The 27,405-nt window shown below is 45.2% G+C and overlaps 1 protein-coding gene and 1 long non-coding RNA gene across 2 annotated transcripts; one reads left to right on the forward strand and one right to left on the reverse strand.

Annotated features, from left to right (window-relative positions):
- Nucleotides 1-1,704: 1,704 nt before the first annotated feature.
- Nucleotides 1,705-3,639, forward strand: LOC109757644 (uncharacterized). The gene is made up of 3 exons (XR_002231604.3): nt 1,705-1,919; nt 2,642-2,801; nt 3,178-3,639. It is a non-coding gene; the product is annotated as an uncharacterized lncRNA (long non-coding RNA).
- A 2,316-nt stretch (nt 3,640-5,955) lies between these two features.
- LOC141023222 (uncharacterized) lies at nt 5,956-11,180 on the reverse strand. Its single transcript, XM_073499569.1, has 4 exons — nt 11,172-11,180; nt 8,983-11,061; nt 8,506-8,646; nt 5,956-6,654 (listed from the first exon to the last, which is right to left on the reverse strand). The coding sequence occupies exons 1-4, from the start codon at nt 11,178-11,180 to the stop codon at nt 5,956-5,958; spliced, it is 2,928 nt and encodes a 975-aa protein (XP_073355670.1).
- Between the last annotated feature and the right edge of the window lie 16,225 nt (nt 11,181-27,405).

Genomic DNA, 27,405 nt, shown 5'->3' on the forward strand with positions numbered 1-27,405 from the left:
GCATATATCCAAAGTCCAAACTCGGATGGTACACAAGGATTTCTGTATGCGGAGGTTAGCTTCAGCAGAACAATTATATTGATGACCACGATGATGAGCTGGAGAAGGTGAGTGGTGGTGGCCACCTCCTCCCTCCTAAGCACTATCACTCATTGATGTCTATGTAGAAGGTGACCTTGTTGCTACATCATGGCTGGCCACACCCACCTCGATCTGTGTCTTCAGTGACCTCTCTACCTACAACGTTTCTTCTCATCACACGAGTACTGTTTTCGGCTTGGATTGTGAGAATATGATTATGTCGTAATGGAACTATAGTGCCTCTGTATATGTTACTTGAAATTCCAGTTTAATCGATTCAGGTAGTTCATTGCCGGAATTTGCACATTCAATCTTTATTACTGCAGTTTCTTTCTATAAACTGGTTCATATCTTGTAGTCTAAGAAACTGGTTCATATCAGTATCGGTACTGACTCAGTGAAAAGTTTTCATGATCTGATATGGATCTCAATTCTGATTATTTGTGAAAAGTATTCTAGCTCTGATATGGATCCATGTTCTGATTTTGTGTGAAAAGTTTTCTCTTTACTACTGAAAAGTTTTCTTTCCTAACTTTTCTCTTTACTACTGAAATGGATATTTTGCTCTGTTTTGATGACCCGTGGCGATGCACAGGGTAACCATCCTGCCACCACCAGGGAGCTCTTGGTTGCACTGCAATCAGCGAGGCCTTGTCAACTCGCTGATGCCACTTAACCTCTATGGCCTCTCATTGCTCAAGATGGATAGTTTTGTGCAGGTTTGGCCTCAACCACTTCTTCCTGTCCTACTGCTACATGGACCATGACACTCAGTTCTAGCAAAACTATTGTAAAGTTGCAGGCCAGACCTGTGAAATCCGAGGCTTGTCACAGGATGGTGTTCATGGTCTATAAGCTTTTGAGATGTTGTCTTGGCTCCTCCTTTACAAACAACATTTATGATGATATGCCTCTAAGGGTTGTAGTTAAGAGTTGATGTTCCATGCTATTCTTTGTTCCTTGTGCTGGTAATTGAGAGGAGGGAGAGGGAGAGAGAGATGGAGGGACATCAAAGAGGAGTGTGGTAACCACATAGGAAGACACGGTTGTGTTGCAGCCAGTAGAGATGTGGTTTGTGTGCAAGTCGATGCAAACCTGCTGTTGTGATGGTTGGGGAGCCGAGGTAGCAGCAAGCAGTGCCTTTACGCTGGATCATGCAGTCTGGTTGTGGGTGGCCAGAGCCCATGGACCTGTCTTCCCCACCGGGTGTTTACTCTCCTTCAGTGAATTGAAAGCAAGAAAAGAAAAACATGAGGAATGTTTGTTTGTCCATGTTGCGCGATCCTAATCATGTTACTTTGTGAAAAAAACAAAACACCGTGTCACTGTAATGCTTTAAATATTTTATCTTTTAGTTAGTTATTTTAGAACAAACCTTACTTCAGCAGGGTGTTTGAAGGTGAGACATCCTTGATGATCGCCGTTTTCTTTAGATCATTATCATCCTATTTTAAGTGAATACATCAGAGTTGTGTTTAACTATGCTACATTTTTTCTTTATGTGACCTATATTTTGTCCTGCTTGAATTTCTATCAAGGGACGGAGTTTGGTTTCATGCATCTTGCAACAAAGCTTCCCATTGGGCGTCCCGCTTCACATTTTGCAAAGGTGCTTCCATGGTTTCTCCAGTCCCACAAGCGCAGCATAACCTGCTTGCATGAGTTTTTCCCTGCTGCTCGCGCTGCCCCTATGTACAACAACACTGTTCTGATGATCTCTCCTGCTGACACTGATCTCCCATCTCCTCATCTTATGCGCCATCTCTGTGTTGGTTGATCAGTGGCACTAGACGTTGATGCTCACGCCGTTGTCAGAAATGCACTGAGCTACTCAACCTGTGAGTATTACTTTGCTCCTCCACTGATGGTATTAGAGTTTTCAATTAAACTGGTCGAATTAGATGCCTTGCAAATTTGTTGCTTCCATGAGATCTAGGTACATAGGTGGAAATTGTAGTGTTACTTATCTTTTGTCGATCATGAAAACCCATAGTAGTTCAATGTTTCTGTTTTTTTGTATGCATCTATTTGGTAATTTTCTACAGATTGGTACCATCTTTCTGTGGACTGGCACGTATAAGAGAAGGTCTTGGTTTCTTGGAGCACTATATTTATCGTTTCAGAAGATAATTATTCGATGTCGAGTGATCCGTGTACGAATGCGCTCTTGTTGATATCAATCGAACCAAAACCAACGTTTCATCATTGATGGAACTTTTTTCTGCAAAAACTGTAATACTCCACTGTAGCTCCTTAACCTCCAAATTGCCATTGTCTGACTAAGCACTCCAACAATTACTCCATTTAATTGACAAACTAAGTTTTTTTTTCTAAGAGAAACTAAGCGTTTATGTCTAAGAAAAACTAAGTTTTCTTCATGAAATTTGATAAATTTGGACGCCAGTGTTTAGGCTCGCCATTTTATGCATTTGAGTAAAAAAATCATTTATTCTTTGTAGTTTCTGAAACATCATACAGAAGGCTTAGTTTCTCGTATTGATGCAAATGAGGCTTGATTTAGCAGAAAGGCTTTAATAAAGATTCACACTGCTATTGACAGAGTCTATTAATGAGTGGAAAAGCCAAGTTAGTGCATGTTCAAGTTCTCCACTTGCATTAATAAGTGGGTGGCAGTTCAAGGTTTCAATTTCTATCACACTTTGTGACACTTCCTTCGGATTTCCTTTGATGAATTACCTTTTCACTCTGAGGTGTGACTGGTGAGTAGTTGTTTGACTTGGACATTTCATTCTCTAAAGCCGTAAGCACTTAACAGTTACTGCTTAGTCTACCTTTTAAAATAATATCAAATGTTCATAGGGAGCTCTATGTTTTTGCTTTGTGTTTAATTCCCTACACCAGATTTAGCTCAATCTAGGATATATTTCTTCTTGTATAATTAACTTTTGCATTCTAAGAATTCTACAGTTGTCCTTTAATTGGAATAGTTGTCTTTTCTCTTACATCCTTTCACATGTTTCAGCTTTTCTTTGTTGGGTTATGTACTTTTGTTATGCAAAAGGTTATACTGTATCCTTTCTTCCTCATTCCTGTACAAATAGTATTAATTGTGATTCATTTTTCTTGTGTCTGCAGGTCACTCACTGTCAGGACCGACAAAGTGCATACTGAAGATGACGAGGGGATGGGCTAGACCAATGTGTTTTAGACGTCAGAATCAGAATCGTGTGGGAGTTGTACATGTGCTTGCGCGTGTGTGTGAGACCAATGTGTTTTGGACGTCAGAATCATAATCGTGTGGGAGTTGTACATGTGCTTGCGTGCGTGCGTGCGTGTGTGTGGGTGTGTGTGTGTGTGTGTGTTTAGAGTGTAGATTCACTCATTTTGCTCCGCCCGTAGCCCATATTGAAATCTCTCAAAAAGACTTGTGTTTAGGAACGGAGAGAGTAATTTTCAATCCCACCCGCCCTTTCTCAGAACTCTCCTGTTCTTCCCTATATACTTCCAAATTTCTTGTCATCCTCGTGTGTTCTGATCCTCCCTAAACATGAGTTAGCTCAACAGTTGGTATAATTAAAAGCTTTATTTTGGTATGAATCATGCTTTCACTACTCTCGATTGTACTGGTAAATTGATAAGTTCGCTAATCCTCTTTGGGTTTGATCAATGTTGGTTTGATTTATCGAAAGGCTGCGACGACTCCATTCAAACCCAATGCTCAGAATAGGATTCCAGTAGTACCCATGGAACTATGGATGGCATGGGGCAGTGGTTGGTGGCCATCATCATGGTGCTCACCGAAGGTGGTGATCATTGACCAGGCATGCAGATTGACGTGCAAACCCAGTGTTGTAACTCATTTCATCAATGGCCTTAAACAGGACGTCACGATCTCAGGGGAGCAGTTGAATCACAACTTCTTGATACAAATGTTTTGATCAAATCTGTGCCAAGTTAGTGTCAAACTTTATTTGCATTACTAAATGGAAAATACGAACAATTAAATTATTGCTCTCTATTTATTCAATTGATTGTTCTCCAAAAATGATGTTAGAAGGATTTTGAGTCGATAAAAAAATATGTTGAAAGAATAAGAACATAAAAACAGAGATTAAACGCGGTCCTGAGTATGAAGGTTGAGGGTCATGATATCGCACAACAATAAAAGAGTGAAGGTTGAGGGAAAAGGGGTCTGAGGAAGATAGGAGTGGGAGAGAACACCAATTTGCCATTATAGGAATACAAAGCAAATGCCATTTTTGACACACATGTTTGAAATAGAACAATTGTTTGATCTTTATTTTATATTATTATTCCATGGCAACGTTGAAGGAGAGCAAGCGGGTTGTAAGGTGTTGGCGATGGCGGTGAGACAACTCGCGAGGTTGGATCTGTGTAGGCGGCAGGATTGTGAGCAATAAGCAAATTTGATGGTCCGTGGCAACGCACGGGCACTCAACTAGTATGTTCAATGGTTAGATGATTACATTCCAAAAGCGTTTATTACAAAGAGATTGCCCTAAAACAGCAATCAGGATTTTCATTCAACTTGCTTCTCTGGTGCATCATATTCACCTTATTAATTAGCAAGATTTGAGTCCACATCCAAACTCGCTCCAACCTTAACCTTTGTTATTTTTCTCAAGATCAAACCTCATGAACAATTGCTGACCAAGTGTTTAAAGTTTTAAGCATAACATGTAAGAAACATGGTAATCTGTTTTTCTTTTGCATGCTTAACTTTGTAAACCACCTTTTGATATGAGATGCACTTCTGAAGTTGATATATGCTCTGTGCAAGTCGATTTAGTCTTAGAAGTTTGGAAGGTGATATGCTTGTGGGGTTGCATTAGACTGACAAGTGGGTTCATTTTGTGTCAGCTTAACGTAAGATTTACGTATGCCCTGTTACTGGGGGTTGTGTGGCTTTCTGGGTGGTTGGTGAAAATGGGTCAAGTTGAAAAGATAGGCAGCCAATTAAAAAGGTTTATCTTGTAGGGGGCATCAAAAGCAACGAGGGGGAGAAGCTGAAGAATAGACTTGAAGATGGGAGCGCTAATTATAGGGCTAGTTGCTTAGGGCATCTCTAACCGATCCCCTAAGTTTTGGCCGGACCTAGCCGATCCCCTAAATATAAGAGTAAAATTTTGTTTTTTCTAAACTTTGCAATTCTAGTATAAATTGCAACTACATATTAGCACAGATATATAAACTAAACATAAAGTTGAATGTTCAACCAAATTACGAATATAGTTTACAAACCGAATTCAAAGTCTACAAACTGAATTATTCAAATTTAAACACGCCGAACGGTTCAAATGTAGGAAATGGCATTTCATAAAACAACTAGGACTCGCTTAGCCGTTGCCAATGATGCTCAACAAGATCTTGTTGGAGCTGAGTATGAACTTGACGGTTCTCGATCTTCCGAGTATGCTCAGGAAATGACAGTATCCTGTTCGTATCATACTCTAGCTCAACCAGAGTCCCGTTGGTGATGTACCAAAAGTTCTCTCAGGCATATTTCTCTCGTCTTCAATGATCAGATTATGCAATATGATGCAACAAGTCATGATTCGCCATAGAACCTTGGAGTTCCAGTACTCGGCAGGGACACGAACAATTGCAAAGCGCTTCTGAAGCACATCGAAGTCTCTCTCCACATCTTTCCTTGCATCTTCTTGACATTGGGCAAAACAAGTGTTTTTGTTACCTTTTGGACGCAGAATTGTTTTGACCAAGGTGGATCATGATGGATAGATGCCATCCGCAACCCATCGAGTATTTGTGCTCGTTGACCGAGTAGTCGCAAGCGGGAGCTTCACCTTTTATAAGCCTAGAAAACAGAGGTGATCTCGATAGCACATTCAAGTCATTGTGAGAGCCAGACAGACCAAAGAATGAATGCCATATCTAAAGATCTTTTGATGCAACTGCTTCAAGAATGATCGTTGGATCGTTGATGTGGCCTTTGTACTGACCCTTCCAACTTGCAGGACAATTCTTCCATCTCCAGTGCATACAGTCAAGTGATCCAAGCATCTCTGGCCATCCTCTTGCTTCACTCTCAATCATGAGCCTCTGGGTGTCTTTCTCGGTTGGTGCTGTCAAGTACTCCGGGCTAAAGACAGCGATCACTGCTTTGGTGAACCTTCGAACAACCTCCAAGATTGTGTCTTCGCCAATGCGTACATAGTCATCAATTGCATCGGCAGAACACCCATATGCCAAGACTCGAACAACTGCAATGCATTTCATCAGACGGCTTGCACTGATCTCTCCACATGCATTTCTCCGGAGCGTGAACGAGTCATCATATCTCTCAACGGTTTTTGCAATGGCAAGAAAAAGACTTGTGTGCATCCGAAAAAGTCGGCGAAAGTACTTCCCCGGATAGGTTGGGTTTGGATCAAAGTAACCTTTCATGATCTTGGCATGGCCCTCCGCTCTATCTCGATTGATGTGTATGCGGCCAAATTGTGATCCTCTCCTCGACCGGCAAACACCATTACTGAAAATCATGCCTAAAACGGTGTCAAAATCATCGTCGTCTTCTTCCTCCTCTTCGGATGACGACGAGTCCTCCAATGCCATCTCCCTCAACCTCTTCATCTGCAATCCAAATGGTTCGATTCAATCCAAATGACTTGGTTCAAAGAGAAACAACAAAAAAAACTCACCTAGGAAATTCTTCAAACACTTGGGGTGCGGTGGTGGTGCAAAAGCCGGCCGACGTGGTTTAGACCGAACCGGCGAGGGGCGGGTGACCTGCAGCGGTGCGCAAGCAAGGTGAGATGCGGCAGCCGCTAGAAAAATAAGAAACTCGAAGGAAATCGGACGAATCAACAATGGCGATGGCGGCGACGTTTCACCTTGATTCCGGTGATGGCGACGGGGCTGAACGGACTGGCCGACAGGCAGAACGGCGGCGGAGGGCAAGGGATGGAACGAGATAGCAACGGGGCTGGCGGGAGGCGCGCTGGCGAAGATGTAGCGGCGGCGCGAACGCGAGAGGGAGGCAAATCGTTTTACTTGGCCGCCAATCGGTGGAGTAAAAATAGGAAATTTTTTGAGACTAGAGTAAAAATATATTTCACTAACTGCGGATGGGGGATCGGTTAGAAATGCCCTTAGTATGCAATCCCCGACCCTCGTTGGTTATTTTGGCTATGTGGGTCTGAAGTCTAAACCTTGTTGGTTTCTCCTCTGCTTTTGGATGTAAACTTCCATTTTTTGACGGAGGGAGATGTCTTGAACTTTCTTAGGTCAGCTATTTCACCAAACGAGAATGTTGTACAACTCCTTGGGTGTACTTCTTCCGTTCTTGAATATAGGTCTTTGTAGAGATTCCACTATGTGTAGAAGTGCATAATCTAGCCAATGCAATCAAAAAACCAATCTGATGGAAGAGACTAGGCAGCACATTATACGTTAACACCCCCCCTCACGTGTGGCTCCCTTAGGCCTAAAACGTGGACCGAAAGTGGGGTGCAATTTAATTGCGCCAGTCGAGTCTTGAACTCAAGACCTCTTGGCTTTCGATACCATGTAGAAATGCATGATCTAGCTAATGCAACCAAAAGACCGATCTGATGAAAAAGATTAGGCGGCACATTATACGTCAACACTATAAACCATATAAAGAGCAAAATGAGTGAATATACACTCCAAAATGCATCTATATGTTCATAGTGAAATCTCTACAAAGACTTATATTTAGGAACGGAGGGAGTACTATTTTACAGATATTTTTCTCTCTTGATGTGTTTGGCTGCTCCGATGTTGGTGTTGCTTCTTGTGGCTGTGGTTGCTTGGATCCATGTTGATGCAGCATTGTTGCTCTAGTTGTTGTGCTAATTGTAATGGCCAGTGCTGATTGGTCCCGTCCATGTTGATGATGCATTGTTGCACCCGCGGAAGGGTTCAACCAAAGGTACGCATCTCTCTCCCTGTGATGCAGCAAACGTATACCGGCCTGTCCAATAGATCTGCGAATTGCGATCAGGTCATGTATCCACATGTAAAATAGTACTTACTCTACTACTGATTTATTTCCTGGGAGGGTATTCGTTTGCTGCATCATCAAGATCTCTTGTTTATACCGGCCTGAACCAGCTTCAATGTCCCTGTTAACTGAACTTGACACACTAATACTTGTGCTCTGGGGCCCTGTCTTGAGTCAAAAGAAGAAGGGCCAGTTCTTTTACTGGCTTTTTTGGGCTTCCAGCATAAGCTGCCCCTACCCAGCTTATTATAAAAGCCCAACCAAAATCTTGGCTTCATCAAGGATTTTGCCATTCGTTTGGTTCCATAGTGATGACCAAAGTCTGGTACGTTTTGCTGAGACTCGAAGTGAATACAGCATCTGCTCGCTGTTGGGAACACACTAAAATCCCGGAAAACAGTGAGCGAAGGACCGATCTTCATTTGAGGTAAAGAAACTTGAAGAACAACATAGCGCACATCGATAACATTTGCATAATTCATGAGCAATGACATGCCTGTTCTCTTGGTGAACTTTTTGCTGCTTGTGAATTCGTTCGTTGCAGCTTGAATTGGCTTGACTGAACCAGCTCCACTGTCCCTGTTAACTGAACTTAACACCTGCATAATTCAGATTCTCAATATCATAATATATAATCTCCTTGTACCTTTGCTCACATTGCAGCCCTTTTACTATCACGTCAGGTCAGTTGGACCAGGACGAGGAGGCAAATAATACATACTGATTACACGGAATTAACATTTTCGGACGACAGATATATAGTACTCCAGTACTCTATCTATTACAGATTAGAAACCACAAATTCATGTAAATAAGCGCTTCAGGCTCGCACAAGGAGTAGATGGAGCCGAGTGTTGGGGCTCCAGCTTCAAGACAGGTTTCTTGTGGTCTTCGGGCCAAGTGCCGCTTGGGTGCGGCGATTTAAGGCAGTCAACTTTCTGCTGCAAGTATTTCCTCAGTTCGTCGCTGTAGGATCCCTTGAGGCAGACTTCCTTGAGATTCTTTAGCTCCTCTAGCCCAGAAAGCTCCAAAGACGACTCAGTAGCAGAAGAGCAGTGAACCTCCAGCACCTCAACATATTTCACTAAATGAGGTCCAAAAACCAGCGCCAACTTGTAGCTGTTGCATTCGATCTTGAGGACTGTGGTGGTTTGGAAGAAAAAAGCGCGGCAATCCTCCTCCCCCCGCCAACCATAATGGAGCTCGCCGTCTTGAATCGGCTTGACACAAATAAGGGGAAACATGATTACATACTCCAATCTTGTAAGACTGTCTATGTCCTCTTGCGTTGATGCTGTCAACTCAATACGAGTAAGTAGATCATCGGTCCTGGTCACCCTCATGAAACCTTGAAACAACCGAGGATTGCTCAAGATCCAGGTTGGGGATGCACAGACATTTCCCCCATAAAACTTGAGGCTGTTTAGTGTCTTTGGTAGCTCGGAGATGCCATCTAAAAAACACAGACCCCCCTCCTGCTCATAGTTGAGCCTCACTGACAAGGACTCTAGATGGTTGTGACCCGAGATGACTAAACACAAGTTGTGCCAGTTTTTCTGGTTGACGCCTGACACCCAGAGATTGTGCAACTGGGTAAGCTTCTTCATCTCCTTAAGGATGGCATTCCCACCTGCACCACTCACATTCACAATACCAAGGCTATGTAAGGCCGTCAGATTCCCAAAACCTGCAGCTTTTGGAACCTTGACACCACCGCCATAATCAAACTGCTTCTTCTTCTTGGACGGCCAGCTGCAGGAATAGGATTGCACCAAGTTGCGTGTCTTTCTCCTCCATTGCATTAGTGTACTCGATGAATTTTCACCCTCAGCTGGTGCTGTTGCTGTTGTTGCTGGTTCGATTGTGCTCATCACATCACCGTCCATGGCCGGTATTGCTACAGCTACTGCTGTTTGGCTTCTGGTCATGTCATCACGGTCAGCTGTTGCTGCTTGGCTACTGCTCATGCCATCATGGTTAGCCCCTACTGCCTGGCTTCTGCTCATGCCATCATGGTCAGCTGCTGCTGGCTGTGCATCGTCGTCTTGAGAGGTGCCTGCACACAGGTACTGAAGCTTCGCCAGGTTGATGATAGCACATGACAACTTCGTTATTTTGGTGTGGCTGACATCCAGAGTCTGCAACTGCCTCAAGCTACCCAATGAGTCCGGCATACGAGTAATTTCTTTGCATGCTCGTACAGAGAGATACTTGAGACGAGGAAGTAGCTTCCCAATCTGCTCCAGGTCATCATTTGTTACACCTGACGTGTCCTCAAGATCAAGTACCCGAAGCAGTCTCATATTGCTGCTATCGGCCACCGTCGAGATGAAGAATGATCTCCATTCCCCGAATACTGTCAAAGACCGTAACCGTGACAAGTCCATGCTCTTGAATACATTCTCATCTCTGTCCCAACTGATCCTTATGGTCAGGTGTTGCCCTACACGTTGCGAGTTCAGGTTGCAGTGCCCCTCCAGTGCAAACGCAAGGTTACCTTCCAATTGTCGTGAGACAATGTACTGATGGTAGAAACCATTGACTTGGAACACATTGTCAACTTTTCTCTCTGGATCATCGAACCATTCCCTCTCAAAATCAGTCTGGTCTGGTGGTTCCTGGATGATGCTCAACTTGACCAGCTCATTGAACAAATCCTCCCCATCTTTCTCTGCAGTAATACCAAACTTGTCCCTGGAATAACCCTCAGCGATCCACCGCCTCAGCAACCTCCCTCGCCTGATATCATCGACTATCGTGAAGACTGATAGATAGAAGATACAAGGCTTGAGTGCATCTTTACATGCATCGAAGTAGGATTGCATCCAACCAAACAGTTCTGGGATAGCCTTCTCCAACGTATCCATGAAGTTGGACTCCAGAAAATGCATGCCACTTTCAGATGCGACTTTGCCTATTGCAGTTATTACTTTGGGAAGTCCACCACACTTGGGCATGATAAGTTTTGAAACCTCATTCTCCTTGTCACTCAATTGCTTGTCTCCAAAAGCTACCTAAGACACAAAACTCGATTAAATTCAACAACATGTACACAAATTCAATTTCAACCCGGTAACAAATCAAGCAGGTATGAGGTGTATCAAAATTATTTTAGAATTCAAACTGAGGGCATCACCAAAATCAAATTCTGTTCTTGAATGTCAATGAAACCTTAAAGGTAAGGGGCTGGCTTCGCGGATATGATCTGGGGCGCGCGGATCCCCTCGCGTGTGCAGTTCTTCAGCTGGCTGCTGGTCCAGAGGCGTATACACACTAGAGACGTCCTGCTACGCAAGTGCATCGTTGCCGCGACGGAAGCCGGCTGCCCACTGTGCGCTGCGCCCCTGGAAACGGCCGATCACATGCTCTTCGCCTGCCCGTTCGCGGGCGCCTTCTGGAACAAGCTGGGCGTCGACACTGATGGAGTCAGGGTGTGCGGGCTGCCTCGCCTTGCCGCCGCGGTGGGCGCGGTGACCGAATCGGCAGTGGAGTTCGCTCTACTGTGCTGCTGGCAACTCTGGAAGCACAGGAACGCTGTGGTCTTCCAGCGACAGCAGCCGTCTCTGCAGCGTGTGCTTGGATGCTGCCGTGAGGACGCCGCACTTTGGCGTGGTCGGCTTCCTGAGAGTCGGAGGGGTCATGTAGAAACTTGGCTACATGCCCTCTCTGTCTAGCTAGTGTGTGCCCGTAAAAACCCTCCCTCCCTCCTCCCTTTCTCGATGTGTACACGGTCATCTGTAAAACACTTCCCTGGGGTTCTCCCCTGATCATCAAATATATTCAGGTGGGGGAAACTCTCCCCCCCCCCCCCCACCCCCGGTGAACATTCAAAAAAAAAAAACCCTTAAAGGTAAAGGGATTAATTGCTACATGTGCAACTGTCAGGAAAGTAGCCCAGTAAAAACCTTGACGGTAGAGCTTCACACATCCCCCATGAATTTCATGGAGTAACTCTATTACCCTGCATCCGAGGAATGCATTTCATGAGCATATCGTGTCTCCTGCTCCTGTGAAATAGGACACCCTCAAAGCCTCAACCAAGGTACTATTGGCCCTCCAGATGATCTACTCGGATATCATATTATCTTTGAGCCAATGGTGAAGGTAGGCTCCATTCACAAAACTTCTAAATCAAGCACTGTGACGAGTTGTCCCGCGACACCTTTTGGCGCATCAATCACTGCTAGCTAGCACATTTTATTTTTGTTGAGTAAATGGTACTGGGTAGTACTATAGCTTGTTCGGCCGGTGCACTTAAGTCACTCAACTCTCAATGGAAGAACCCGTCACTCAACTTGCGAAGCGGATGCGGATTGGTCACACAATAACCACGTCAGCCGCCGGACCAGATAGCTGAGCAGTTATATTACATTTTATGCCCCTTTTTTGGTCAAAATTTCAGGGCATTCTTGATTATGTTCGGCAAAAATGTTTGAAACTTTCCCTAAATGATCACTATATTAGTGTTGATTTTACAGCTTTGTTTCAGTTTTTCTAGGCACTTCTAATTTTTTGTTAAAATTTGACCAATAAAGGGGCTGAAAATGTAATTTAACTGTATATTTTAAATATGTTTGGCAAAAATGTTTGAAACATTATCAGAATGATCACTATATTAGTGTTGATTTTTATGGAATTGTTTTAAATTGGTCTGGACACTCCAAAGGGGCCGCGGGGGGGGGGGGGGGGGGGGGGGGGGGCAAATATAGTTTAAGTGTATTTTAAAATCTGTTTGGCAAAAATATGTGAAACTTTCCCAGAATGATCATATATTAGCACTGATTTTACATAATTTTTTCAATGCTTTCTGAAAATTTGACCAAAAAGGGGCTGAACATGAAATTTCATTGTATGTTAAAGCTGTATGGCCAAAATATGAAAAACTTTCCCACAATTATGACTATGTTAGCATAAATTTTTACAGGTTTTTTTTTCAATTTTTGGGTGTTACTTTTATTCTTTGGTCAAAATTTAATTTCAGTCGACTTGCTTATGTGGCTGCTGACTGGTTGGTCAACGGGTCAAAACCACGCCTACTAAGCGGAAACTAGTTTGAGGACACGGGATGGTTGATTCCTAGTCAGTTTTGATAGTTTAGGGTCGAATCCTTGCCTCGTCCTCGCGAAGCTCGTCATCGAGGCTCACCACCGACGCTCGCCACGCGACTCTGGCGGGAGCTCGCGGCTTGCAGTAGACCGGCGCCTCACGTCTCCGGCAGACCTCGCCACGCCGTGTGCTTGCCCCAGCTCCAACACTAGAGCTCGCCTCCCCCAGCATCAAATGGCCGCCACGTCCAGCCGCCCCCTACATCTCGCCATTGCAGCTTGGCGCGCTGATCCTATTCGTCGAAACTCGTTGTGGTCACCGTCGACGAGCGCCGTTTTACCTTGGTAGCAAAAACGCTCAGCGGCAGAAGCTTTTTTCTTGTCGGTTGTAACAAATGAGGACGTCTGCCGTCGTCGCCGCAGAAAATAAATCAGACGATGAAGCAAAATCATATGCCGGTTCCAGCTCTGAATTTGACGGTTGTAACAAAAAACATCGCTGGTGGAAGCTTCTGTGGTTTCCGGTTGCAACAAAAACACATGGCTTCAATGTCGCCGCCGCGAAAAACACCCCAGCCGAGTGCAGCAAAAACACATGCTGGTTTCAACTCTGGATTTGGAGGTTCCAACAAATTAAGCGCTCCACCATTGTCACCACAGAAAGCACTTCGATGATGCAGCAAAAAATGTGGTTGGTTCCAGCTCTGGCTTTGCCGGTTGTAGCAAAAACAGAAGTTGGTTCCAGCTCTAGCTTTGCCCGGACAAAATCGTTTAGTGCAAAAGCCCTTGCTGGTCGCTACTTCCGCCGGTCGCCGTGGTAGCAAAAAATCTTGCCGATAGAAGCTTTTGCCTTGTCCTTTGCAACAAAATGAGGCGGCCGTCAACGTCGACGTAGAAAACACTATGCACCAAAACTGCATGCTTGTTCCAGCTCTAGATTTGCCGGTGGCAGCAAAAATCAGATGTTGGTTCCAGCATCCCTGTGTCGTGGGTGTGCCTCGCCGTCGCAGTTATATAGCTTGTCCGCCGAAGATGGGAAAATTGCTGGAGCTAGAGATGGTGCGGTGGGAGAGTAGCCGGAGCTGCGTATAAGAGGTGGTTATGTGCCTGCGAAAATCGCCAGCCGTGGGGTGGACGACGACCTCACCGGCGAGCTTGCTGTAGCGGGGGGAGACGGCGGCCTCGTCAGCATGATGTGGTTTGCAGCGGTGGAAACGGGGGAGCTGCAGGGGGAGACGGCAGCCTCGCCGGCGTGATGTGGGTTGCAGCGGTGGAAACAGGAGAGATGCATCTGACGCTGAAAAAAAAAGAGCCGACAAGAAGACCGGGCTGAGCTCATCTCCAGTAGGACCCACCAAGCAGAAGCGCGTGGGAGCGGACGACCCGCCAAAGCTTTGGCCGGCGCGCCGTCTTCAAACGTTTTCCTATTTCCTCGGTGTGACGGAAGAGAAATTTTCATCAAGCACCTCGTTTGGAATGGGCTCCACCGCCGGAAATCTAGTTTTTAGCCATTGGAACGGAGTCGCTACTATCGAGATCTCTGTCACCAAAATTAAATCACCACTGCCCGAATTGGGTCATCACTCGCGCTGTGCATGGTTTCTTTCCTTTGGCCTGCCATCCGACTTCGACTCCTCGAGGCTGCAGGTGTGTGTAGAGAGGTCCTCGGCCGGTCGTACCGAGCCGCACATGCCTCGCCGGAGTACCCAGCGTAACAGTACCACCACTTCGTGGACGTTTGATTTTTGAACTCTTACGACTACGAGTACATGCAAGGCTAAACAAGCACACAAGCAGGTTGATTGATCTTCTTTTCTCGAAAAAGAAGATGACCCATCATAATGATGCATGTAATCATTTTATTAATTATTCAACAAGGTCTTCGATCGAATACCTGGACAGCTACTACAAATCCATTACGACCGCTGGGAGCTACTCAACGAAGCAAGTCATCAAGGGCAAGATGCCATTGTCGGCTGTCCTTGTCCCTTGCCGCGGTGACAAGCCAACTGAAGCCCCTGGCCGGCGCCGTGCCAGGGCAGACTGGCGCTGTCCGTCGACGGCTTGTTCCTTCAGGATGACGGTTCAGCAGCTATTGGCATGGTGCTTAGAAACGATAAGGAAGAGGTCCTCATGGCAGCATATCGTTTCATCTTCTACTGCAACGATCCGTTTGAGGCAGAACTACATGCGATAATGCAGGGCTTGGCCCTTGCGATTCAACATTCTCATCTCCCGGTGTGGTGGAAATATGCCCTAGAAGCAATAATAAAATGGTTATTATTGTATTTCCTTGTTCATGATAATTGTGGTCTATGTATTCACACATGTATTACGGTTTCCAGTTAATACAATTATAGCATGAACAATAGACAATTATCATGAACAAGGAAATACAATAATAACCATTTTATTATTGCCTCTATGGCATATTTCCAACAGTCTCCCACTTGCACTAGAGTCAGATGTGATTGTAGATTATTGACTCTAGTGCAAGTGGGAGACTGTTGGAAATATGCCCTAGAGGCAATAATAAAATGGTTATTATTGTATTTCCTTGTTCATGATAATTGTCTATTGTTCATGCTATAATTGTATTAACTGCAAACCGTAATACACGTGTGAATACATAGACCACAACATGTCCCTAGTAAGCCTCTAGTTGACTAGCTCGTTGATCAATAGATAGTCGTGGTTTCCTGACCATGGACATTGGATGTCATTGATAACGGGATCACATCATTAGGAGAATGATGTGATGGACAAGACCCATTCCTAAGCATAGCACAAGATCGTGTAGTTCGTTTGCTAAGAGCTTTTCTAATGTCAAGTATCGTTTTCTTAGACCAAGAGATTGTGCAACTCGCGGATACCGTAGTAATGCTTTGGGTGTACCAAACGTCACAACGTAACCGGGCGGCTATAAAGGTGCACTACAGGTATCTCTGAAAGTATTTGTTGGGTTGGCACGAATCGAGACTGGGATTTCTCACTCCGTATGACGGAGAGGTATCTCTGGGCCCACTCGGTAATGCATCATCATAATGAGCTCAATGTGACTAATGAGTTAGCCACGGGATCATGCGTTACGGAACGAGTAAAGAGACTTGCCGGTAACGAGATTGAACGAGGTATTGGGATACCGACGATCGAATCTCGGGCAAGTAACATACCGATAGACAAAGGGAATTGAATACGGGATTGATTCCCCGACATCATGGTTCATCCGATGAGATCATCGTGGAACATGTGGGAGCCAATATGGGTATCCAGATCCCGCTATTGGTTATTGGCCGGAGAGGTGTCTCGGTCATGTCTGCATGGTTCCCGAACCCGTAGGGTCTACACACTTAAGGTTCGGTGACGCTAGAGTTGTTATGGGAAATAGTATGTGGTTACCGAAGGTTGTTCGGAGTCCCGGACGTGACGAGGAACTCCGGAGTGGTCCGGAGGTGAAGATCGATATATTGGACGAAGGGTATTGGAGTCCGGAAGTGTTCCGGGGGTACCAGGCTATGGCCAGCATGACCGAAAGGTGTTTCAGGAGCCCCGGTAAGTGTTGGAGGGGCCTCATGGGCCAAAGGGGAAGGGGCAAACCAGCCCACTAAGGGGTGGTGCGCCCCCCACACCCTTTCCCACGTTACTTGGGGAGGTGGGGCGCCTCCACCTGGCTTGGGAGGCAAGCCTCCACCTGCTTGGCTTGGGGGGCAAGTCTCCCTAGGATTTTCCCTAGGGAGATCCAATCTGCTTGGCCGCCGCCCCCTAGGGGAAACCCTAGGGCGCCTCCCCCTCTCCCCTTGCCCCTATATATAGTGGAGGGGTGGGAGGGCAACCGCACCTCTTCCCTGGTGCAGCCCTCTCCTCCTCCAACTCCTTCTCCTCCTCCGTAGTGCTTAGCGAAGCTCTGCCGGAGAACCACGAGCTCCATTGCCACCACGCCGTCGTGCTGCTGGAGTTCTCCCTCAACTTCTCCTCTCCCCTTGCTGGATCAAGAAGGAGGAGACGTCCCCGGGCTGTACGTGTGTTGAACGCGGAGGCGCCATCCGTTCGGCGCTAGATCGGATCTTCCGCGATTTGAATCGCCGCGAGTACGACTCCATCAACCGCGTTCTTGTAACGCTTCCGCTTAGCGATCTTCAAGGGTATGAAGATGCACTCCCTCTCTCTCGTTGCTAGCATCTCCTAGATTGATCTTGGTGACACGTAGGAAATTTTTGAATTATCGCTACGTTCTCCAACAGTGGCATCATGAGCTAGGTCTATGCGTAGATTCTATGCACGAGTAGAACACAAAGTAGTTGTGGGCGATGATTTGTTCAATTTGCTTGCCGTTACTAGTCTTATCTTGATTCGGCGGCATTGTGGGATGAAGCGGCCCGGACCGACCTTATACGTACACTTACGTGAGACAGGTTCCACCGACTGACATGCACTTGATGCATAAGGTGGCTAGCGGGTGTCTGTCTCTCCCACTTTAGTCGGATCGAATTCGATGAAGAGGGTCCTTATGAAGGGTAAATAGCAATTGGCATATCACCGTTGTGGCTTTTGCGTAGGTAAGAAACGTTCTTGCTAGAAACCCATAGCAGCCACGTAAAACATGCAACAACAATTAGAGGACGTCTAACTTGTTTTTGCAGGGTATGCTATGTGATGTGATATGGCCAAAAGGATGTGATGAATTATATACATGTGATGTATGAGATTGATCATGTTCTTGTAATAGGAATCACGACTTGCATGTCGATGAGTATGACAACCGGCAGGAGCCATAGGAGTTGTCTTAATTTATTGTATGACCTGCGTGTCAATGAAAAACGCCATGTAATTACTTTACTTTATTGCTAACCGTTAGCCATAGTGGTAGAAGTAATAGTTGGCTAGACAACTTCATGAAAACACGATGATGGAGATCATGATGATGGAGATCATGGTGTCATGCCGGTGACGAAGGTGATCATGTCGCACCTCGAAGATGGAGATCAAAAGGCGCAAGATGATATTGGCCGTATCATGTCACTTTATGATTTGCATGTGATGTTTGTCATGTTTACATCTTATTTGCTTAGAACGACGGTAGCATAAATAAGATGATCCCTCACTAAAATTTCAAGAGATGTGTTCCCCCTAACTGTGCACCGTTGCGAAGGTTCGTTGTTTCGAAGCACCACGTGATGATCGGGTGTGATAGATTCTAACGTTCGCATACAACGGGTGTAAGCCAGATTTGCACATGCGAAACACTTAGGTTGACTTGACGAGCCTAGCATGTACAGACATGGCCTCGGAACACAAGAGACCGAAAGGTCGAACATGAGTCGTATAGTAGATACGATCAACATGGAGATGTTCACCGTTGATGACTAGTCCGTCTCACGTGATGATCGGACACGGTCTAGTCGATTCGGATCATGTATCACTTAGATGACTAGAGGGATGTCTATCTAAGTGGGAGTTCATTAAATAATCAGATGAACTTAATTGTCATGAACATAGTCAAAAGGTTTTTGCAAATTATGTCATAGCTTACGCTTTAGTTCTACGTTTAAGATATGTTCCTAGAGAAAATTTAGTTGAGAGTTGACAGTAGCAATTATGCGGACTGGGTCCGTACACTGAGGATTGTCCTCATTGCTGCGCAGAAGGCTTATGTCCTTAATGCACCGCTCGGTGTGCTGAACCTCGAGCATCGTCTGTGGATGTTGCGAACATCTGACATACACATTTTGATGACTACGTGATAGTTCAGTGTGTAATGCTAACGGTTTAGAATTGAGGCGCCAAAGACGTTTTTGAAACGTCGGAGAACATATGAGATGTTCCAAAGACTGAAATTGGGATTTCAGACTAGTGCCCACGTCAAGAGGTATGAGACCTCTGAGAAGTTTCTTAAGCCTGCAAACTAAGGGAGAAAAGCTCAACCGTTGAGCATGTGCTCAGATTGTCTGAGTACTACAATCGCTTGAATCGAGTGGGAGTTAATCTTCTAGATGAGATAGTGATGGTTCTCCAAAGTCACTGCCGCCAAGCTACTAGAGCTTCGTGATGAACTATAACATATCAGTGATAGATATGATGATCCTTGAGCTATTCGCGATGTTTGACACCGCGGAAGTAGAAATCAAATAGGAGCATCAATTGTTGATGGTTAGTAAAACCACTAGTTTCAAGAAGGGCAAGGGCAAGAAGGGATACTTCATGAAACGGCAAATCAGTTGTTGCTCTAGTGAAAAAACCCAAGGTAGAACCCAAACCCGAGACTAAGTGCTTCTGTAATGAGGGGAACGGTCACTGAAGCAGAACTACCCTAGATACTTGGTAGATGAGAAGGCTGGTAAGGTCGACAGAAGTATATTGGATATACATTATATTAATGTGTACTTTACTAGTACTCCTAGTAGCACCAGGGTATTAGATACCGGTTCGGTTGCTAAGTGTTGGTAACTCGAAATAAAAGCTGCGGAATAAACGGAGACTAGCTAAAGGTGAGATGACGATATGTGTTGGGAGTGTTTCCAAGGTTGATGTGATCAAGCATCGCATGCTCCCTCTACCATCGAGATTGGTGTTAAACCTAAGTAATTGTTATTTGGTGTTTGCGTTGAGCATAAACATGATTGGATTATGTTTATCGCAATACGGTTATTCATTTAAGGAGAATAATGGTTACTCTGTTTATTTGAATAATACCTTCAATGGTCTTGCACCTAAAATGAATCTCGATCGCAGTGATACACATGTTCGTGCCAAAAGATATAAAATAGTAATGATAGTACCACATACTTGTGGCACTGCCATTTGAGTCATATTGGTATAGAGCGCATGAAGAAGCTCCATGTAGATGGATCTTTGGACTCACTCGTTTTTTGAAAAGATTGAGACATGCGAACCATGTCTATTGGTATATATGCATGAAGAAACTCCATGCAGATGGATCGTTTGGACTCACTTGATTTTGAATCACTCGAGACATGCAAATCATACCACATGGGCAAGATGACTGAAAGGCCTCGTTTTCAGTAAGATGAAACAAGAAAGCAACTTGTTGGAAGTAATACATTTTGATGTGTGCAATCCAATGAGTGCTGAGGCATGCAGTGGATATCGTTATGTTCTTACTTCACAGATGATTTGAGTAGATGCCGAGTGTATTTACTTGATGAAACACAAGTCTGAATTATTGAAAGGTTCAAGTGATTTCAGAGTGAAGTTGAAGATCGTCGTGACAAGAGGATAAAATGTCTATGATATGATCATAGAGATGAATATCTGAGTTACGAGTTTGGCACACAATTAAGACATTGTGGAAAGTGTTTCACAATTAATACTGCCTGGAACACCATAGTGTGATGGTGTGTCCGAACATCATAACTGCACCCTATTGGATATGGTGCATACCATGATGTCTCTTATCGAATTACCACTATCGTTTATGGGTTAGGCATTAGAGACAACCGCATTCACTTTAAAGAGGGCACCACGTAATTCCGTCGAGACGACACCGTATGACCTATGGTTTAGAGAAACCTGAGTTGTCGTTTCTTAAAAGTTGGGGGCTGCGACGCTTATGTGAAAAAGTTTCAAGCTGATAAGCTCGAACCCAAAGCAGATAAATGCATCTTCATAGAATACCCAAAACAGTTGGGTGTACCTCCTATTTCAGATCTGGAAGCAAAAGTGATTGTTTCTAGAAACGGGTCCTTTCTCGAGGAAAAGTTTCTCTCGAAAGAATTCAGTGGGAGGATGGTGGAGACTTGACGAGGTTATTGAACCGTCACTTCAACTAGTGTGTAGCAGGGCATAGGAAGTTGTTCCTGTGGCACCTACACCAATTGAAGTGGAAGCTTATGATAGTGATCATGAAACTTCGGATCAAGTCACTACCAAACCTCATAGGTCGACAAGGATGCGTTCTACTTCAGAGTGGTACGTAATCCTGTCTTGGAAGTCATGTTGCTAGACAACAATGAACCTATGAGCTATGGAGAAGCGATGGTGGGCCCGGATTCCGACCAATGGCTCGAGGCCATAAAATCCGAGAGAGGATCCATGTGTAAGAACAAAGTATAGACTTTGGAAGAACTACTTGATGGTCGTAAGGCTGTTGGGTGCAGATGGATTTTAAAAGGAAGACGGACAATGATGGTAAGTATCACCATTAAGAAAGCTCGACTTGTCGTTAAGATGTTTTCCGACAAGTTCCAGGAGTTGACTACAGTGAGACTTTCTCACTCGTAGCGATGCTAAGAGTCTGTTGGAATTGTATTAGCAGTTACTGCATTATTTATGAAATCTTGCGGATGGGATGTCAAAACATTGTTTCCTCGACAATTTTCTTGAGGAAAGGTTGTATGTGATACAACCAGAAGGTTTTGTTAATCCTAAAATATGCTAACAAGTATGCAAAGCTCCAGCAATCCATCTAAGGATTGGAGTAAGCATCTCGGAGATGGAATGTACGCTTTGATGAGATGATCAAAGATTTTGGGTTTTTACAAAGTTTAAGAGAAACTTGTATTTCCAAAGAAGTATGTGGGAGCACTATAGAATTTTTGATGAGTATATGTTGTTAACATATTGTTGATCAGAAATGATGTAGAATTTCTGGAAAGCATACAGGGTTATTTGAAAAGTGTTTTCAATGGAAAACCTGGATTAAGCTACTTGAACATTGAGCATCAAGATCTATAAGGATAGATCAAAAACGCTTAATAGTACTTTCAAATGAATACATACCGTGACAAGATTTTGAAAGAGTTCAAAATAGATCAACAAAGAAGGAGTTCTTGGCTGTGTTACAAGGTGTGAGTATTGAGTAAGACTCAAGACCTGACCACGGCAGAAGAGAGAGAAAGGACGAAGGTCGTCCCCTATGCTTTAGACGTAGGCTCTACAGTATGCTATGCTGTGTACCGCACCTGAAGTGTGTCTTGCCATGAGTCAGTCAAGGGGTACAAGAGTGATCCAGGAATGGATCACATGACAGCGGTCGAACTTATCCTTAGTAACTAGTGGACTAAGGAATTTTCTCGATTATGGAGGTGGTAAAAGAGTTCGTTGTAAAGGGTTACGTCGATGCAAACTTTGACACTAATCCGGATGACTCTGAGTAGTAAACTGGATTCGTATACTAGAGCAGTTATTTGGAATAGCTCCAAGTAGCGCGTGGTAGCTGCATCTACAAGATGACATAGAGATTCCTAAAGCACACACGGATCTGAAAGGTTCAGACCCGTTGACTAATAACCTCTCTCACAAGCGAGATATGAACAAACCCCATGGGTGTTGGATTCATTACAATCACATAGTGATGTGAACTAGATTATTGACTCTAGTGCAAGTGGGAGACTGTTGGAAATATGCCCTAGAGGCAATAATAAAATGGTTATTATTGCATTTCCTTGTTCATGATAATTGTCTATTGTTCATGCTATAATTGTATTAACTGGAAACCGTAATACATGTGTGAATACATAGACCACAACATGTCCCTAGTAAGCCTCTAGTTGACTAGCTCGTTGATCAATAGATGGTCGTGGTTTCCTGACCATGGACATTGGATGTCATTGATAACGGGATCACATCATTAGGAGAATGATGTGATGGACAAGACCCAATCCTAAGCATAGCAAAAGATCGTGTAGTTCGTTTGCTAAGAGCTTTTCTAATGTCAAGTATCGTTTCCTTAGACCATGAGATTGTGCAACTCCCGGATACCGTAGGAATGCTTTGGGTGTACCAAACGTCACAACGTAACTGGGTGGCTATAAAGGTGCACTACAGGTATCTCTGAAAGTATCTGTTGGGTTGGCACGAATCGAGACTGGGATTTGTCACTCCGTATGACAGAGAGGTATCTCTGGGCCCACTCGGTAATGCATCATCATAATGAGCTCAATGTGACTAATGAGTTAGCCACGGGATCATGCGTTACGGAACGAGTAAAGAGACTTGCCGGTAACGAGATTGAACGAGGTATTGGGATACCGACGATCGAATCTCGGGCAAGTAACATACCGATAGACAAAGGGAATTGAATACGGGATTGATTCCCCGACATCATGGTTCATCCGATGAGATCATCGTGGAACATGTGGGAGCCAATATGGGTATCCAGATCCCGCTATTGGTTATTGGCCGGAGAGGTGTCTCGGTCATGTCTGCATGGTTCCTGAACCCGTAGGGTCTACACACTTAAGGTTCGGTGACGCTAGAGTTGTTATGGGAAATAGTATGTGGTTACCGAAGGTTGTTCGGAGTCCCGGATGAGATCCCGGACATGACGAGGAACTCCGGAGTGGTCCGGAGGTGAAGATCGATATATTGGACGAAGGGTATTGGAGTCCGGAAGTGTTCCGGGGGTACCAGGCTATGGCCAGCATGACCGAAAGGTGTTTCAGGAGCCCCGGTAAGTGTTGGAGGGCCTCATGGGCCAAAGGGGAAGGGGCAAACCAGCCCACTAAGGGGTGATGCGCCCCCCACACCCTTTCCCACGTTACTTGGGGAGGTGGGGCGCCTCCACCTGGCTTGGGAGGCAAGCCTCCACCTGCTTGGCTTGGGGGGCAAGTCTCCCTAGGATTTTCCCTAGGGAGATCCAATCTGCTTGGCCGCCGCCCCCTAGGGGAAACCCTAGGGCGCCTCCCCCTCTCCCCTTGCCCCTATATATAGTGAAGGGGTGGGAGGGCAGCCGCACCTCTTCCCTGGTGCAGCCCTCTCCTCCTCCAACTCCTTCTCCTCCTCCGTAGTGCTTAGCGAAGCTCTGTCGGAGAACCACGAGCTCCATTGCCACCACGCCGTCGTGCTGCTGGAGTTCTCCCGCAACTTCTCCTCTCCCCTTGCTGGATCAAGAAGGAGGAGACGTCCCCGGGCTGTACGTGTGTTGAACGCGGAGGCGCCATCCGTTCGGCGCTAGATCGGATCTTCCGCGATTTGAATCGCCGCGAGTACGACTCCATCAACCGCGTTCTTGTAACGCTTCCGCTTAGCGATCTTCAAGGGTATGAAGATGCACTCCCTCTCTCTCGTTGCTAGCATCTCCTAGATTGATCTTGGTGACACGTAGGAAAATTTTGAATTATCGCTACGTTCCCCAACACGGTGGTGGTGGAAACGGACTCCTCGGAAGCGCTATCATGCTTGACTAATGGTGCATTTCTTCGCTCGGCATATGGACAAATTGTCTTGGAGATCAAGGACCTTTTAGGTAGTAGGGAGTTTTTTCCTCAAAAGATCACTAGATTTCAGAATAGAGTTGCTGATCAATTGGCTAAGTATAGCCGCACTGAGCGTGTCACTGCTGTTTGGCTAGGCTCGGTTTCACCTTGTATCGAGGACTTGTGGCGAGTGATCAGGGCACTCAGCCTCCTTCTCCGGCGCGTGGCGGCACTCCGCCTCCTTCTCCGCCTGCGCCGGCGCGCCAGAGCAGCGAGCCTCCTCCATCTCCGCCTCGTCAGCAAGGGCGGAAGAGACCCGCCGCCGCTCCGGCTGCTCCGGCGCGTCGTAGTCCTTCTCCTCCGCCTCGTAAGCAAGGAAAGAAGACAGCCGCAGCCGCTCCGTCTGCTCTGCCGGCGTCTAGCAGTACAGCCAGAGGCGGGAGGCAATACAGATTCGGTCCTTCTCTGAAGAATCCAGAGAAGTTACCATACGAGAGGACCGAGGAGGAAACCACGAAGATCATGCGAGCTGAAGTGACGAACTTCTTTGAAGGGGTGAAAGCAAATAAACATCCACCTCCGGAGGAGAAGCTAGATCCGGTGAAAGCGAAAGCGCACTCTGGCTGCCCTCACAAAACCACCAAAGTCTCCGCCGAAAGGCAACTATGAGCGCATTATTGCAAAGACATTTGCCGAAGCGGAGCGGTCGGGAAGTACTGTCAGTGATCAAACGTTAAAAGAACGACGAGCTGGGAAAAAAATTGCCCAACTCGGCGAACAAGCGAACCAATCGTGCCCCCCGCTCAAGGTGTCTAGCGACATCGTCGCTAATGATCCGAGGATGGTGCCCAGTTATAGCAATCTTGGAGATTACCTGCCCGACGATGTACATTATGGTATCTTGGAGGTGGACGAACACAAATACCATTACGGGAAGCCTCTCGTCAAAAATGAAAGATCTCTAACAACGATGATGCGAAGATTACATGATTGGTACATGAAAACCTGCAGAGAGTCTGGGGGGGAGGAATACTTTGACGCTGAGAGTTAAACCGGAGCATGACCTCGTTGGAATTGAACTGTTGAATGTTCCATTTGAGGAGTTCTTCAAGTTTTTCAATCAAAAGGCCCTCGATAAATCAACGATCACTTGCTACTGTCTGTAAGTAGTACTACTTCTGTCATTAAGTCTCTCTATATAGGTCAGCTCTTTCATTGCATATATTTATAATTATCCTCACTATATTATGCAGATTGAAGATCGCCGAATTGAAGAAAAGACAAATCGGTGATATTGGGTTCATTAACACAAATCTCATAGATGCAACTGAGGTTAAATATCATGCCAAAAATACCGAGGCCAACTTGCTACGATCGTTGGTAATAAATGAAAACAAAGATATAATACTCTTTCCTTACAACTTCAAGTGAGTGTTACTGTCTTGTGCATATTCGGTTTCCCTTATTAGTCCAGGTTATAGTAATGTAATTGATGACTTATGCATGCGTGCGCAGCTTCCACTATATTCTCCTAGAGATTAAGCTTGAGCAGGGAGTAGTAACCGTCTTAGACTCGAGACGAAAAGATCCCCAGAATTATGCGGACATGACTCAAATGCTCGAGAAGTAAGTTAAATCGATCATTATCCACCATATCAGTAACTTTGTTCATTTCCTGATATCAAGTAATTGTTTTCTTTGTCTGGCAGGGTTTGGAGAAAATTCACCAAAAAAGCTCCGCGACTGCCGAAGAAGCTGCAATTTAAACACCCGAAAGTAAGTACTATAGTAGCATGTTCCGCGCATCTCCTAGTGATTCAAGCGCTAGTTTCATCAATACCATTTAGCATGCTTGCTTATCAGTTTGATTAACCTCTATTTCTTGTAAAGTGGTTGTGGCAGGAACCCGGGAATAATTACTGTGGATACTACGTTTGCGAGTCCATCCGCTACACGACCTGTGAGCGGGGCTACACTGACGAACAATATGAAGTGCGTAAGCAATAATATTCACAATTTTATTTTATTACCATCATTTGTGTTAAGTTTCATTGACCCCCTTCTTCAAATTAGATCTTTCGGATGCGGGATGAACTCCTAGCACCAGATCGTATGCGAGCAATTCAAGAGGAATTGGTGGCATTCTTCCTTGACCACGTGATCGCTGAAAACGGAGAATACTATGTGGACCCTGTGTTCTTACAATTTAATTAGGAGATTATATTGTAAGAGATAATTATTGTATATATGTAGCCGGTAGTGTCGGATAGATTTACGAGAACTTGTTGTTCGACCAATCTCTTGGAGAAGGAGAGGTGGTCGATATCACTTCTCTCTGTATGCATATGTTCATGACGATCTTCTGTTTCCTTCATTTGATTACTAGCTAGCGTGTCTAGTCCTCTCCATACGTATATAGTACGTAGCGTCGACCAAGCACAGAGATAAGAGAGGACACTTCTCTCTATTAATTAGCTAGCTAACACAATATATGAAACACCTAAATTAACCCCCAAACCCCCCCCCCCCTTCAAAAAAAAAACAAAAACTCCAGCCCCTGAAATGCTGACGCGTGGATGCCTATTGATCCCGGTTAGTGCCACCAACCGGGACCAAAGGCCCTCCTGCCTGGGCTCGCCGCACCGGCCACGTGGAGGCCCATCTGTCCCGGTTCGTGTAAGAACCGGGACTAAAGAGTTAGGGCATTAGTAACGACCCTTTAGTCCCGGTTCAAAAACCGGGACAAAAGGCCCTTACCAACCGGGACAATAGGCCCTTTTTCTATTAGTGATGGACCCTCTGTTTCACCTTCATCGAACATGGAGGCGGCCACATTAGCACGTTGTTGTCACATGGGGTTGGGTTTGTAGCATTGATCTGATCGAGATTAGCATATAACTAGTCATCAAACTGCGAGCTAATGGTTAAACCGGTGTGGACTCACCGACATGATCTTCACCACTACTGGTCTGATTGCGCACTCCATGGACATTAAGAGCAGCAGCTGTCTCGGAAGTTTCCTACATTATATCAAGAGCAAAAACAGTCAGAAAGTAACAAACGCAGGCAGCAAGCATAAAAGAGTAGCTAACATTCTTCCAGCTATATTACTTTTAACAAGAAAATCAAGTTCCAGATTGATTTAACCGTGTTGAGATAT

This window comes from Aegilops tauschii, chromosome 5, assembly GCF_002575655.3.
Source record: "Aegilops tauschii subsp. strangulata cultivar AL8/78 chromosome 5, Aet v6.0, whole genome shotgun sequence".
In the NCBI taxonomy this organism is placed as follows: Eukaryota; Viridiplantae; Streptophyta; class Magnoliopsida; order Poales; family Poaceae; genus Aegilops; species Aegilops tauschii.